This window comes from Adelges cooleyi, unplaced genomic scaffold, assembly GCF_023614345.1.
Source record: "Adelges cooleyi isolate 19-005CV unplaced genomic scaffold, UGA_ACOO_1.1 ACOO_flye_CR_arks_rails_tigmint_CR_PRNA_651, whole genome shotgun sequence".
Taxonomy (NCBI): domain Eukaryota; kingdom Metazoa; phylum Arthropoda; class Insecta; order Hemiptera; family Adelgidae; genus Adelges; species Adelges cooleyi.
In genome coordinates this window covers 8,055,245-8,071,949 of record NW_026096352.1, presented here as the reverse complement: position 1 = coordinate 8,071,949, position 16,705 = coordinate 8,055,245, and the positions used below count along the sequence as shown (strand labels likewise).

At 28.7% G+C, this 16,705-nt stretch overlaps 1 protein-coding gene across 2 annotated transcripts; it reads right to left on the bottom strand.

Annotated features, from left to right (window-relative positions):
* Positions 1-3,439: 3,439 nt before the first annotated feature.
* Positions 3,440-15,251, bottom strand: LOC126844318 (uncharacterized). Of its 2 annotated transcripts, none has more exons than XM_050582431.1 (9): positions 14,178-15,251; positions 12,920-13,065; positions 6,465-6,606; positions 5,370-5,542; positions 5,110-5,292; positions 4,823-5,046; positions 4,505-4,749; positions 4,085-4,229; positions 3,440-4,021 (listed from the first exon to the last, which is right to left on the bottom strand). In XM_050582431.1, exons 1-9 carry the CDS (start codon positions 14,578-14,580, stop codon positions 3,718-3,720), a joined length of 1,965 nt encoding a protein of 654 aa, XP_050438388.1. In that variant the 5' UTR covers positions 14,581-15,251; the 3' UTR covers positions 3,440-3,717. The 2 variants fall into 2 exon arrangements, with proteins under 2 accessions (XP_050438388.1, XP_050438387.1); XM_050582430.1 differs by having other exon boundaries at positions 12,920-13,134; positions 14,178-15,247.
* Positions 15,252-16,705: the final 1,454 nt, after the last annotated feature.

Genomic DNA, 16,705 nt, shown 5'->3' with positions numbered 1-16,705 from the left:
GAACATTAATTTATTGGATTGGTACTAATCATAGCATAAAAAAACAGTAAAAATGTAAATCATTTGAAACTTAATATTAAAAAGGCAATAGAAGTATTTAAAAATACGAACGATTTGTTAAACTTAATCTAGGTAGGACTTAAGTCCATTACAATAAAATTTTCTAACATTTTTAAAAATGCATGTTAAGGACGAATTATTATCTTAATTACCTTAATCGGTCTCGGTTCTGTTGTGAGCGCTATTCATCTTAATAATAAAAAAAATACGTTATATTATATTTAATTTATTTAATTACAATAAATTATACTTTTTTAATTACAATCTGTGTCCACTGTCCAATATAGCCCAGTAATGAGGTAAACACATTCTTTTTGCAGAATTGAAATTGGACCACCCATTATATACAATATTATCACAGTGAAAGCACTTTTTATCAACAGAATAATTGCTGTTACTCAAAAGAAAAAATTGGCTACGTTAAAAATAATACCCTGAAAGTCATACAAATTAACTTGAAAATAAATTAACATGTTCGAAATTTAGAAAACAACTTTTTATCTTAAATATTGGCAATATAAAACTCCTTAAAAACCAACATTAGAAAGCAGCCTATGTTATTGTATACTAATAATTATATTATAACTATGTTATTATAAACGATTTTCATTTAGGTATCGATTGAAAATGTATAATCACCATCCAGTACAACTTGGTCCCCAAGTGTCTCAACTCTCAAGTATCTTTAAGGTAGACTAGGGTAAGTTGGGGGCTTAAAAGTCTTACTTTCCACTGAATTAATTTCTGGTACTTTATGAATAATACCAATAGCTATTATATACACAAGAACGTATACAAAGTAAAAACGGTCTATTGTGTTGCGTTGTGGTCAAAGGCGGGATAATAAAAATAATTTTGTTTCTACGCGTGCATTTTTGTTACAGTTAAAAAATCATTGCGACGAGGTTTTCCTATATAATTATACGGTCCATTAAATAACAATTTCGTGATCGCAGTCATTGACCATTACTGACCATTTTTAACTTCTCGCATTGTCCGGTATATGTTTATGAACAATAATGCGACAGAATAATATATCTAGCGGGCTAATAATTAGTATAATTGGTATTTTGCGTTTTTATTGTTTTAAATTAGTCTACAGTTCCGTCCAAACACCGCCAGCGTTGTACCATTATTTTACACAATGCTACTCAGCTGTTCACACATATTTTGTCCGCTATGTGTGTTAGGCTAGAATAATATTATACATACCTACTGTCGAAATTACCTAACCCAAACATCCTGTTGGCGGTCGAAAGCAAGGTAAATCAAAGTGCTCGCAAAATAACACATAAGACAACACAGCTCGACCGTCAGTGATAATTTCAATTGTCAATACAGTGTGCATCTAGAGGAGTTACAATAGAACCGATTATAAGAATGATTAGCAATAGTCAAAACAATAAGAAACAATAGAGACTTTACTACTTTCCATTATTTAGTAATCTGTCATTTTTATTTAGTATAATTTTGTATGGTGAAAATGAATGGTCTGTAATGAAGGGATTTTTTTTTTTTTATTGTAAATGTATTTTTGTATATTATTTTTTTCCTAACTTCTTTTCGATCGATTTAAAGAGGACCAACCCATCATTTTTAGCGTGAAAACAGAGTTTGCGCGATTATCCGTAAAGGTTATGATAACACTAATTTTTTTATAAACATAAAAGAAAATATTATCTATGCTTAAGCGTGAATTGATTGATTACTTTTTTTTTAAATTAAGCTTTTTTCATATTCAACTATTAGAATGAGTAATCGAAAATTTTAAAATGATTCAACTCAGATAAGGTTTTTCTAAATTTATTTTGAAAGTTTTATGATTTAATAACAATTTTAAGACGCTAAAATTTTGATTCGCGCAAAACTATTTTGATAGAAAGCAATTATTATTATTCATTTATTTTTTAAACAGTCTAATTACTTTACAATGTATGGTTTATTTTTTAGTTATATAGTACTATCTTACTACCACTACTTATATAGTGAAAACTATGTAATATCATTTATCGAAAGGAACTTTTCGTTTATTTCGCAGATTTATACGGTTAAAAATACTAAAGTAATTATTATAAAACTCTATAATAATTCATTCATTCATTTTATTGTATTATTGTAATTATTACTGAAAAATTATTTTTGTAAAATTTTAAATATATTGACATATTTTCATATTTTATTTTTTTCAGGCTAGATATAGGTTCAAAATTAAACTTCTATATAATGAAAATAATTGTCTTAATTATCGAGAGTTCAACCAATGTCGAATTAGAACCTGAAGATTGAATTCTTAGTAGAAGCGTCCGTATTATAGTATCCAGGGCTAAATAAATTTGTTCGGTGTAAACATATAGTTCAAATATTTGCATTTTGAAGTCTAATGATTATCTATTATAAACATGTTTCAAAATACTGCTGTGTGAGCAAAATTTATGGTAAAAAGCATACAAGATGAAATTAAAAAATAGTCATTAGTAACACTTATTTTTCGTTGAATAACTGGATAAGTATTGAGTATATACTCAATGGTATTAGATTAAACTAAAATGTTTCATATCTTGGTGCTAGGCCACTATTTTAAAATGTCTGCAGAACTTTAATCTTAAGTTAATTTATTACAATTCATCCATAGCTTTATTATCATAATCAAATATGGCACATAGTCAGCATTTCTAATAAAGGGTTTAAATTAAAATTAAGAACAATTAATACAATAAAGAAAGACTAATTCAAATATAAAAATATAATTTTAACTTAATATGAAGTTTGTTGGATATATTGCTCAATAGTAGGTCATAAGTGATGCCACGCATTTAAGGATATTTTTTCTATCACATTATAACTCAAAATTTACAATTGTACCAAACTACATGATTAAATGAAAGTAAATATTTTTAAGTTATTGCGATTTATGTAATATCATATTGAGTTTCCCATTTTTTAAACAGGCTTTTGGAAAATAGTTGTGTTTATTTAGAAAACCAGCTTGAATTAACAAGGTGGATTGAAATTTTTGCACTTCCGATTACAAACGTTCAATTAAAAATTTAACCATACAATCGTATTACTTTCTAAAACTAAAATGAAATTAACTTCTATAAGATATACAAAATCTCTATAGTATTTTAATTGCACTGATAAATTATCAACTGTACTTGTGTAAATAAAGATATCATATTTTTATTTCAGTTTTATCTTAAATTTGATTAAACAAATATATTTTTAGACTAGCATAGCTCATTATATATAAAGCATTATAAAATCGAAGTAGTATGAAACAATACTAATAGTTAATAGACTTCTGAATATAACTTATAAGTAGGAAAAATATATGTAAAAAAACGTCTACAATAGAATGTAATTAAATGTAGAAATTAAATTACTTGTATAACCATGAGAATCTATTTTTTAACACAAAAGAATTAATTTCTTAAGTTTAAAAAATAATATTATCACAATCTTCTTTAGTCATGCATGTATTTACAAATATAAATATGCCTAATAACTAACATAGTTTGTCTCATATAGTTTTAACTAAATTGTTCACATTTTTGGCACATTAAGCTTAACATTTTTATAACTAAAACATAGTAATGTTTGAATACCAAGGTAAATTTACAGATATTAGAATAAATATATACATCAAATAGATGAGAATTATTGTTTTGTTAATAAAAATAAATCGGGACTTATATCTTGGCTGAAATCATATGTAAATACATTAGCCCCGATATAACCAGCATGATCTTTAATTCCTTTAAAGTAAATTCCTACTCCAGAAAGTGGAGTAGCGGGATATGGTGCAACGGTTTGTTTGTCAATAAATGGCAATGTGGTTTGTGCAACATCACGATCCATAGAAGAATGTGTAAACATAAGAAACTTGTTTGACGATACATCTGGTTCAGATGCAGTCTTCGCTTTTGTAGGCAAGTCAGAATTACTTATGTCAATTTCAGTACTGTTCAAATAATAAATAAACACATTATTTACTGTTTATGTAAAAAGTCTCAAGACGACATACCGTCCAGTTGGAGACAATTCTGTATTTTCATTTCCAATCCAATAACTTTTTTCAATAGGTTCTGTCAATTTACCGGTGGCAAAATCAAAAGGAGTAACACGCGTCTCAATGTTTAAATGAGGTCCAATCATTCTAAACTTAACACCTAGAAAAAGTATTACATTATTAACATTGATTGAAGAATATATTAACAAATTAATCAAGTATGCAATAAGTAAAGAATATTATAAATTTTAAGTTATTTAAGATATAATAGTTTAAACTTAAATTCTAGATTTTTTGTCAAACGCTGCTTCTAATAAATATAACAATTTAAATAAGAAGCATTAGTTTTGTTTAAATTGTAAGTTGTTTTTCTAATTTAACCTATTTTCTAACATAAAACAACTAAACTATAATTAAAAATATTAGTTAATTTACCTGTGACAACCATATTTTTTGGTGCCATCACATTGTCTAGGTCGATAGCGCGAGAGGTATATGATAAGGTATGATAGTCTACGCCGTCACGAAGAGTTACGTTCTGATAAGTAAATCCAGGAACAGGTAAATCGACCCAACGTCTCGTTGACTCGTTTATAGAACCACGAGGCCCGAGGACACCTTCTTCTACTTGTAAATGGAACATTTGTTTTACCTTGTTGAACCTCACGCCAGTTACAACTCTTTATTGAAAAATCATAATTGACATGAAAAATAGGTTTTAATTTTTTTGTATTTTATTTATTATATTTTTACTTGTTTTGAGAAATGTCAGATAATGAAGGCCTTAGACTGAAATACCGATCGGATGCAGTATCAGACGAATCGCAAATGCAAAAGCAATAAGAACAGTGCCACATTAAATATCTCCACCAACTGTCTACTTTACTTGTTGCACCTTTGCATCCTACAGAGTTGTCACCCAATACTCTGCCATTCGCATATTCAATATAGTCATAACGTCTAGTACTTCCAAATGGCTAAACGAATAAGTAAGTTAAGATTACATAACAATTAGACAACAACAAAAATATTCAACATACTGCTTGACAAACTCGCATGTCGGAATCAATAAACTGACAGTTCAATATGCGTCCATGACAAGCGTGCTGTTTAGCACAAAATTGATCTTTGAAACATGATCTATGTTCGGCGACGTCATAGTAAGCACAGTTTTGAAAACAGTTCTGTTCAAAATTCATATCTACTTCATTTTCGAGAAATCCCTGAAACATGGAAATAAAGTTATAAATGATCTTAGTAAAAATAGCAACTGAGAAAGCTTCAATGAGTCATTTAATACCTGCAACAGTTGTGTTACTTCATAGTAAGTTTCACCTCTGACGTGCTTTGATGGGTCACATCTCCAATACATGTTACTCGCAGATCCCATTGATTTTTTCAATACACTTATTTGCTTATGAATTCTATCTTCAAACTGGTCCATTTGCTTTTGCCGTTCGTACGAGAAGTTTCCTAAAAAAATAATAATTAAATAACATAATAATGTTTATAAAAGCAAGTACAGTGGGTTTTGGGCATAGTGGGAATGGCGAGGTCACAGGTCTACAGGAATTATTATAACTGAAAGTGATAAAATCACTTTTAAATAGAAGCTTTGATGCGAATCTAAGGATCAACATTATAGCACCATTGAAATGACTACGGTCAAAGTGTAATTTTCCCCAATTTTTTGGGTTTTTCCTTAGTACAAAAAATTATTTGATAACAGATTTTTTTAAAAAAATTGTCTATGTTATAGCCTTATTCTAGATCTACCTTTGGTCTAATTTTCATACATAAACCCCTAAAGCTTAGCATGAAAAACCGAAAGAAAGAAAAAAATTCCACCCCTTCTAGGAGGAAGGGTGTACGATAATCGTTTAAGTTGTCAATGTCTGTCGGTAGTACTATGTCTAAAGAATATTCTACACAAATTTAGAACTAATTGGACTATTTTGAAAAAAGATATGGAGCGCCGTAGTTTTAAGATGAAAGTAATGTAAATTTTTTAGGTGTTTTTCTCAATATTTAAGGGGAAGGGATGACCTTTTTAAATTTTTAGTCTAACAAAGTACCTTGCAGGTACGATTTCTGATCTTAAGAGTTGCTACAAGAAGAAATCGGTTCAGTGGCTTAAAAGATATTGTGGGTACAGACACAAAAATAAAAATAAAATAAAAATACATTATTATACAATACCTTCTCAGCTATCGCATCGAAGCTAAAAAATTACAACAATAAGATGTGTTAAAACATACTATTTTTTTAAAAACATTGTTTTGTAATTATAATTTGCTTTAACAAACGACCAAATAAAATTTAACAAAAACAAAAGATAACGTGTTAGAAATTTAAAAAATTGTACTTTTTTTTATATATATTGAACATTTATTACCTTTGCCATAAGTTTGCAACAACATCCACGAAAACTGCATAACAGAAAATCCTTTTAACTGTGTTAGATGTAATGTCATGTATAAATTGAATATGAGTTGTTGGAGAGATTGCTTTTTGTCACAAAGCATATCACTATTTTCCTGTAAGACGATGAGAGTTAATAATGGTGTTTTAGTTTATTAAAAAATGTATCACTTAAATATATATTATGTTAAAATGTGTATTTTTATTAGAAGAATTTTGTATCACGTTACAATTACAATATAGAAGAACACTGAAATATAAGTTGTAACTATGTAGGTGTTTAGAGGGGGTTTAAACTGTATCTTGACCTTGAAATATTTGGGAGGGAAGGGGTTGAAAAAATCGATACTAGCACTCAAGATCACTTGGCTACCAAAAAAAGAACATGTATTTTTCTTTTCAATCATTAAAAAAAAAATTAACAATTTTTATTATAAAATAGCCGTAATTTAACGTGAAAAGACAAGTTAGACTACTAAAACAAAATCATTGTTCCATCTGCTTTTATAGTCTAAAATATTTGCACAGCCCTGAAACGTACTTTTGGAGTACTGTAAAGTTAACAATGAAAAAGGGGTGCCTACTTAGGATGTTAGAATTGTGGCAATGACATTTGAGAGGACAAGAATTAATACTAAAAAAAATTCCACGGCTAGCAAATAGAAAAAAAAGTTTTAATTTTAATGTTTTACATTATTTATCTATACACTATATTTTATTTATCTACTAGAAGACATTTGTGAGTTAACACTTATTTAAGCTACCACAATAACAAGCGATCTAAACGTGTTCATTCATATTATAACTCTTTTATTGTTAGCTTTATAATTAACAATTCTATTGTAACAACTCGAACTGTAACAAGTCCAAATGAATGCTAGCTTAAATTCTAAATGCCTAAAGTATTGAACAAGTCCATAAAAAACTGATTTTATAATAATTTGCGTTTTTCTTTCGTAAAGACATACAAGTCTTAGTAAGAATATCAAGTAAACCAATTATAATAATTAATTTATAATAATATATTTACTTTTGACATTGGTATCTGTTTATTTAAAGCATATTCGTCATTCGTGTAATTAATATATATTTTTTTAATAGACCACATATTTTTTCGTGATACGTTATACATACACTATAAAAACAATAGATTTAATTGAATTTTTACTGACAAAATGATAAATAAAACATTATGGCATCAGTCATTTCCGACTGTAATATAATTTATTGATAAATAATAATACTCTAATAGTAAAATATAATATTCGATTTTTTCCGATATCCTTAAGTACTTCCAAATTAAAAAGAAAATTATATGTAATTATTAAATAATAACATGTGTATATGCACGTAACTACTATGTGTCTTGGCTAAACAGAACTATATAATCTGTTTTAACAGAAACCAATAATGCCGTTTACTACTTATAATACCTACTAAAACTTGTAATTGATACATAGACAAATATATTTTCAATATAACTTCGTTGTAAACCATTCTTGTTTAAGGCCCCTGGATACCGACCATTTTTAAGGAGTTTTGTATAGGCAATATTTAAGAAAAAAAGGGGTTTTAATAAATTTCGAAAATGTCAATTATTTACCGGTTAATTTGTATAGGCTTCATGGTATTATTTTTAATTTAAATCATTTTGTCTATAAGTAAAAGCTATTTTAGTTAATATAATAGTACATTTTTTGTCCATCGCACAGGCTAAACCAGTGATCCGATAAGTAATCTGAAAACAGATATGAATTTTTCATGAAGTTTACTTGAGATCGGTCAGCGTACTTTTTTGATATCTTATTCCTACTACGCAAAAAACACATTTCAACATTTCATAAAATTTCAAATTGTAAAATAAAATTTGGAAAGGGGTAAAATTAAAATTAAAAAAAAATACTTTGACCGATCTCAAGTAAACTTCATGACGAATTCATATCTATTTTTAGATTGCTTATCGGATCGTTGGTTTGGCCTGTGCGATGGACAAAAAATGATGTATTTTGGCTGAAAAAAAACGGTCGTTATCCAGGGGCCTTAACCGTGGACTAAATAATTATTTGTTATTTAATACGACTTTTTTCATGAAAAATATTGACACAGGATCTGCTTAAAGTCTGAGTTTTATTTATATATTTCTTCGAATTTATTAGCTTACAGAACGACATACGAATATTTTAACCAATGAAATAAGTATAGATGTAGAATGTAAACTATAGACAATTCTGTAAATTCGTTGCTGTTATGACATGACTATATAGTTCATTACATGAATGCTAAGACATATAGTTTTTAATCGAGATTGAACAATTGTTGTAGACAATGCTCATTTAACTCAATTTTAATTTTTAGCAGTTATAATAGAACAAAAACAAGTACCATAAACAGCTGATATTTCACTAACACGTGTTTGTTGATATACCTAGGTATTTTTTGTTTTTTTAAATAATCAACTTAAATAGAAATATTGTGCTTTCTTTAATTCTCAAATTAGACGAAAAAATGTCACACTATAACATGTGTAATTGAAAACCCCGTAGCTTCCCTAAGACAAATTATCTATGGAAACCCTTTCCGAGAAAAGATGAAATCAAAGACATGAGAGAGATCCTTTTTTTTTATAGAGATTTCCAAAGAACGCAGGACTTTTCAACTCACGTGGTTATTAAACTGAGCGTGACATAGGCGTGATAAACTAAGTGTAATAGGACTTCGGTGAGAGGGTGCCCACAATGACCTATAGGTCTGAGTGCTTGGGCACTTCCTGAGCCCACCATTATATATGCATTTATTAAGCGCATATATAAGGTAGGCGAAGATGACGGATTATGACGGTAATGCCTCGATTATTATTATGATACCGATTTTTCAGAGATGGAGTAAAATATACACTTCCAAAAAGTATACAATTGAATACAAATTGAAATCGCAAAACTCTACTGGTCACAAATTTCGGGATGACTCTTAGCCTAATGATGTATCCATGTTAAAATTAAGTAACGAGTCGGTTACAATAAAAAAGATAGGCCAGTGTATTGCTAAGTACGTTTTACTTTTTACACAACGAAATGATTTAATAGTGTGGTAGCTGGTGGTGTACAGTCATCGCTTTTCCGTCATAAGGGTCAATAAAAATATTATACAATTTGTAGTTTCCTGTTTGATCTTATAAACAAGCATATTATAACACTTAAATATACACATGACAACAATATGCTTTGTAGTTGACAAACACGCGCTTCGTATATGACAAGGACGTTGATATTATTATTATATCATTGTTATGTTCGTTCGTGGGGAGTTACTATGGGGAATTGGCAATTGTCATTATCGTTACAAGACTACAATAATAATATGGTTTAAAATAAAATATTAGTATAAGGCAACATGGGGGGAGGTGATAAAAAAACTATTCAACACCGTGCAATAAGATAATAATGTAATAGTGACTCCATACAAATGTCGACTAGCACACCATAATATAAGTATGTGGTCACCTTAGGAAATATCATTTTTTCGGCTACAAGACTGAAAAAAATAACAGTTTATTTAATGGATTTTCGATATTCATTCCTACATGGAATCATATTACCATATTATATTATTGCATCACAGAAAGGGATTATTGTAAATATTTCACAATTTATTTGTTAGGGAAGAAATTTGAAAAAAAATATTGTTTAATACAAAACGGAGGACAAGACAAGTGACGAGGTTCAAAACTAATAACTAATAAGCAATAAATTTTGAATCCAAAAATTAAAGAACAAAAACCCAGGCTCAATTGCTACATTAATAGGTTATTAATTAATCTATAAGAGCGATATCTATGGACTTAACCGCAAATCTGAGCCCACCAGTGAATTCCTTATCAAATTTAAAATAAGAAAGTGTTACCAATATACTGCCCAGTGCTCTACTAAGCAAAAGTGCTGTAACTTTAAAAAACGAGTTAATTACAGAAAATATGTACAATCGGTTTTTTTATAAAAAATAATTGTTGCTCTATACTTTTACTTAGCAAGGCAGTATAGGAGACCAGAGAATAATGATGCTTTGATGAAGTCTTCATAATATAGTTAACAATAAATACAACTGTTATACATTATACAATGGTAACATTTAAGTAAATTAAACAGGTAAAACAATTGTGGTTTAGATAAAGAGCTGTAAACAAAGGTTGCAACTTGCGTTCACACTTCGCTATCTTGTATTTTTTTCAAACTGTCATAAAAACAATTAAAAAACCTAACAAATCCATTATAATTCATTATGTTTACTACAGTTAAAAAAATTAATGTAGTAAGTTAGATATACATTACAATTCAATATTAATTTCAACAACAAATATAATTGTTTTTAAAAGTCTGGTTTACAATCACATATTTTAAAAATATTGATTTTAAGATAACAGCTGTTTTTTATTACAATTTACAATAACAACAAATTTTTTCTAAAATTGTTATGTGTCATCAAGTAAGTGATCTAATACAAATCAATAATGTTACTATGAAAACTAACATAAAACAAAACTGTCGAGTAAACAAGGTAAAAAGTAAAAATGGATAGAAAGAAAAAAAAAAGAGGTCAAACCGTGTAATTACATCTATTGTGAAAGCAAATTACTCACAACCAATATTTTTTTATGATTATGATTTCAAAATAAATTTGATCAAAATATATTTTCATTTCACCTAACTCTTTCTAACAATTACTGAACATTGTTCAAAACAATTGATGAATTAAAATTTGAATAACTTAAAAATACAATTACGAGTATATGCACAGCTCACTAACATTATACTATATTAGTAACTGAACAAAGTTTTTTGTTCAGTTACTCAGTACAATCATTATAATAAATATTTTAATTAATATTGTCAATTTGATGTTGCTTATGCAATAATTCCAATTGACGATTCTGGCCCTTATAAAGTGATATCAATATCTATGTTGGATCAATCATTTCTTGATAATAAATTGAAAAAAAGAAATTTCTTAAAAATTTTGGTTGTGCCCAAAAAGGGCAAAAAGCCTTATACCCGTTATTTATAAAAGAACAATAGAATTCAATTGAAAATATAAGGTCTTCAACTCAATATTGAATAAAATAGTTATCATGTAACAGTAATGATTTTATAGGTAGGTGTTATACATCAATAATCATAAAAGATTTTGCACATAAGGAAGCTTTAATTTAAAACAGTATAAGGAAGGGAATGGAGGGCAACATGGATAATTAGTGTGAAAAATACCCTCCCTCCCAAAAAAATAGATTTAATAGATTTAAAATATAGTTAATATTCTTACGATTAAGAGGGCGTCACACACCCGTTATTTTCTTCAAAAAACCCGCCTTGCGCGGATTAATTTTACAAAGGCTGTAATCAAAACTAAGAAACCAAATTTTTACATAATATAGACAACAACATTGTCTGTGTTCTACCATCGCTCTTTTTTTAATATTTCAACCAGTTAATGAATAATAAATTAATTAAGAAAAGACTTTTTTAAAAATGATATAGCGTTGGTTGTATTAGGTATATCAAAAAAATACGGATGATGAAACACAGATAATTTTGTCATAAATAATATGTATGAGTTTCTTTCCTTAACTATATATGAAGCCTAAGTAAAATTAATTCACACAAAGCAGTTTTGAAGAGAAAAAATTGTAATTTATTCTATAGAAATGACTGTGATAGTCTGACAAAAAAAATGGCAATCAACAAAGTATCCTCATTACTGTATTAATAAGTATGCATTATAGTTCAAACTCTAAATTAAGACTTTTCGAAAAATTTCCTATACTTTACTCCTTAGAAATGGCTGGTGTGGCGTCGTCTTAATCTTTTTCTTTTAATTAAGGTATAATAATTATTTTGTAATGTAATGTAATTGTATGTAATGAGCAAACAAAAAACAGCAGCTTCAGGGACTCTGAACAGTATTTTCTGTCAATTTGTTACTAAATGTTATTCGAGTCCAATCACACGTACAATAGAAATTAAAAATTTTTTTTAATCTATCTTACTAACTTATCTAGTGATGTAATAAAGTACCTTTAAGAGGAATCTAACTCACTAAAATCTCTTCTGAACTGTATTTAAAAATTGAACAAAGATTTATACACTTCAACAAAAATGTAAAACAGTAAAAGTAATTATTTGTGAATTCAAATTATATATCAGTTTTTATAACATCACTAGAATTATCGTACATTAGTACAAAATTGGTTTAAACTATTAAATAGCATTAAAATATCTGTTTCCAATATTCTGAAATTCAATTAGCCTCCTGCAGAACGTGTGATGTGGTAAATAATATTATAATTAATGAAATTGAATTATTAAGTTTTTCAGTTTTTTTTTATTTAAAAAAAAAAGGATATGCAAGTTATTATAACATTTATAATTTATAACTTACCAAAGTTTCTGTTAATATATTGAAAATTCCTCCATATGTATGAAAGTTAAATCCTTCCCATTGTGGAACAATGAATGTGTGAATTTTTGACAACTGCTTGTGTGGAGCTCCTGGTGAGAAATCCAGCATGGCATCAGCAAACTTTTCTAATGTATAAGATGTATATGTTGGATTTACATTATTTTCTTTGGAATCATTGTCACCAGATCTATACTCTATATTTAAACATAAAAATAGGCTAAAACATTGGACAAAAAAGATCTGACTGCTACAATTTTAAATAAAATAAAAATTTTTTTAATATACTTATTATTGCTTATAAGCAAAAAAATTGACATTTATTAGAATTCAAACTAAAAAATTATTTTTTTCTTATGATACATATACAAAGATATATACCTAGTAAAGAAATGAATATTCATATCCTTAACCATTAAACTAATACACTCTATACATGTTTCGGCAACAATGCTGTCATCTTCAGCGCTAACGACAAAATTCTGTTCTGTTTGTCATTTTCACTTAAGATGACAGCATTGTTGCTGAAATATGTATACACATAGAGTATATTATTTTTAGTGTTAAAGGTTTTTCTAAAGCATAATCCTGAATCACTTCTTAGTTTTTAAGAAACTATTCAACTTATGTATATTGCCAATCTGTTGGTGTTAATCTACTGCTCACGTTTTTGCCGAGAACATAATATATTTTAAAGCAATGTTCTATGTTAATAACAATTACCATAACTAATTATCAATATTTTATCTGTGTTTATACAATTGTACAAAGCTGTAAATGAATATAAGTCTATCAAATGAACTAATTGGAGACAAATAAGAGAAGATTAATTTTTTATAATTTCATTAAAGACATGGTAGATAAAATACTAATTATCTACTCGATAAATATTAAACGTAAATTAAAAAGCTATTTTTTCATTTCATTATTTCACTCAAGTTATATACTAGGGGTAAAAAAAACCATAATAAGTAATGAACTGACTTAAATTAATAAACAAATCTTTTTGAATAATGTAATTTGAATTTGTGGAAAACAGAAATAGATATTAGTGATGTTCATTAATTATAATGAGATTTACCTGTATAAAGAGTCTGTATATGTGTTTTAAGTGTTTATGATATCAGAGTATAGTCTTTGGTTGATGGCCTATTACAATTAAAGAGCCTATACCATGTACACCTACACGATAGGTTCTCTAATTATAATAAACAAATAAATGAATAAATAGTGTACATACCTTCCATGGTTTTATAGTCATTTTCGATTGACCTCACAGACTCTAGGAGTTCGTTTACTTGGATGCCATTGAGCACTACATTAGGCATGTTCTGCAGCTTTTTGAGGCTACCCAACATCATGCTTCTAACGTCATCTGTGTCTTTTTGAGATGTCTTCATAAGTTGAGTGATTATCCCGAAATTGTGTAAGATCATGCGTTCTTTCTTCTTGGTGAACCACACAACAGGCGAGTTGTCATTGCCTACTCGCTCTTCCACCTTATCTGCTATTTCCCAAGTCTTCGTAACATATTCAACTACTTTGGCGGTCAACGAAAAAGCGTCGTCTGCGGTCTCCAAGTCGAAACCACTGGTCAACGTCAAAGCCGTACAGGCGATGACGATACATTTGAAAAGTAGCATTTTAATATAGTAACGTTATCCTATCCTCCGAGCAGTGTACTAGAATGTTGGCCGTGACAATGTGAGTTGCATTAGACAGTAGCCAGTGCCAGGAACTTCGCAACACTAAGCGCACGGTTTCTGTGTGGATTGTAGACGACAAAAAAAAACGTGGGAAACGCTGGTGTAATGAAAAAACAATATATGTAAATTCAGCAACCTAGTGTAATATAGTAAACGATAAAGATTTACGCTGTATGGACGTTATTGTTATTTTTTTTATTATTATTATTATATTATTACTATTTAACAACAATTATTTGTCATCGGAGGACAGCGTATGAGCGGGCTAACAAATTAATGAACACTTTGTATTGTTAAAAAAAACTTATAGGTAAGCAATGTTTTTTTTTTTTAAATAACACAAAAAAACATACAAAAGATACGGACAAAAAAATAATTTAACCTAACAAAACCGTTGACCGCAGTCCACAAGCGTACACTAGGTACACTGAACACTCAGTGAACACAACTCACAAATCACAATCACAATAACGTTTAAACACCAAGTGCGCGTTCATTATTATCAGGAGAGGTGTAGGCTTTTTCACTAGAGATCCGGATCCTACAAAATAGCCAACCGTAGCCTACTGCGTTGCGACTGACCACGGCCGTGGGGATTTTCTTTTCAAATTTCCACCATAAATTATTATTTTACGTTTTAATATTGTTTTGTTTAGTCAAGCGTTCGGACAACGTTTGTTTCAGTACTGACTACTGGCGGCATCCGCCATCTAACGTGTAACCCGTGTACTACCTACATTGACAATAATATTATAAATAACGCAAAATCTAAGTGGCAAATGCTTTGATCGTTAAAAGTTAACTAAGGTTAAATGGAATTACATTTGTCTATTCACACAGTCAGGGTTGAAGTTCTGGAAAACCCAAACCAGCCTCCTGATTATTACTTTTTTCTTTACCAGACCTATCAAAAATGTTTATATTTTTAAAAATAAAATGTTTTAAAAAAGTACCTACTAACTAAAAGGGGTTTATGAGTATACTCATACATACTCATCCCGTTGTTGTACTATGATGAAAACATTTGTTTTGAGTGTCTATTCAAAATCTCCATCTTCATGTTCCACTTACTTAAAACATATTTATGATGACGACATTAAAAATTGGTGGTAAAATTCCGATGACCCCTTTGATTTTGTCGTAGAAAGCCTTTTGTATAAATATTTTAATAGACGGTAGAACAAGGCAATACCAGGGGTTTTATTTTTCCAGGACCCATTTCGAATTCAAACAAATCTAAAAATTTGGGGTAAAACACCACCAAAATATATAAAAGTGAATTTTGCAATTGATTTTTTTGGTAGAAAAAAAAAATAACATACTAATTTATTTAAATGGCCTGCGGATAATTTGTGAAAGATGAATTGATTAAATTTGTATTATTTAAAATTACACAAAAATCTCATTTAAGTGATTCATAAAGTAAAAAAGTTAGGAAATAGTAATAAACAATTTTTTAATTTTTTCTGACGCAATGATACGAAAATAAAAAAAGGCCATTGAACAAAACTATTATATTATAGTAATAGTTTACTGTATACTAACTTTCTAGTATCATTTTTTTTTGTATAATTCTAGAAGTATACATGGTTTTTCGTAAAAGTGATACTGGATAAGCATCATTTTACAGGGTTGCCATACTTTTTTAATTTAAACACAACACAATTTTAACAGTCGTGTTAATAGTTGATAATCCACACAATACATAATACATTTCCAGATAATACATGATTAGAAAAACACAATTATATATTTTCCTATACCAGCTGTTTTCTGTATAGCAACCCCCCACATTTCAAACCTGGCTATACCTCGACTCGATTGAGTGTCCCCGGTTAAATAATAAATATTAGTTGATCCAATGCCGTTATTTTTAGTATTGTTACAATATATTAGGTCCACTTTAACAAATTGTTTAAACCGTTTAACCGGATACTGGGTCCCGAAACGCAAAAATGTATAAACACACATTTTATTAAGAGGACAAAGAGGTGCTCAATACCTCTAGTAGCTTTATTATTCGTACAATACATATGCGTGTACTTTAAAGGAAAATATATAC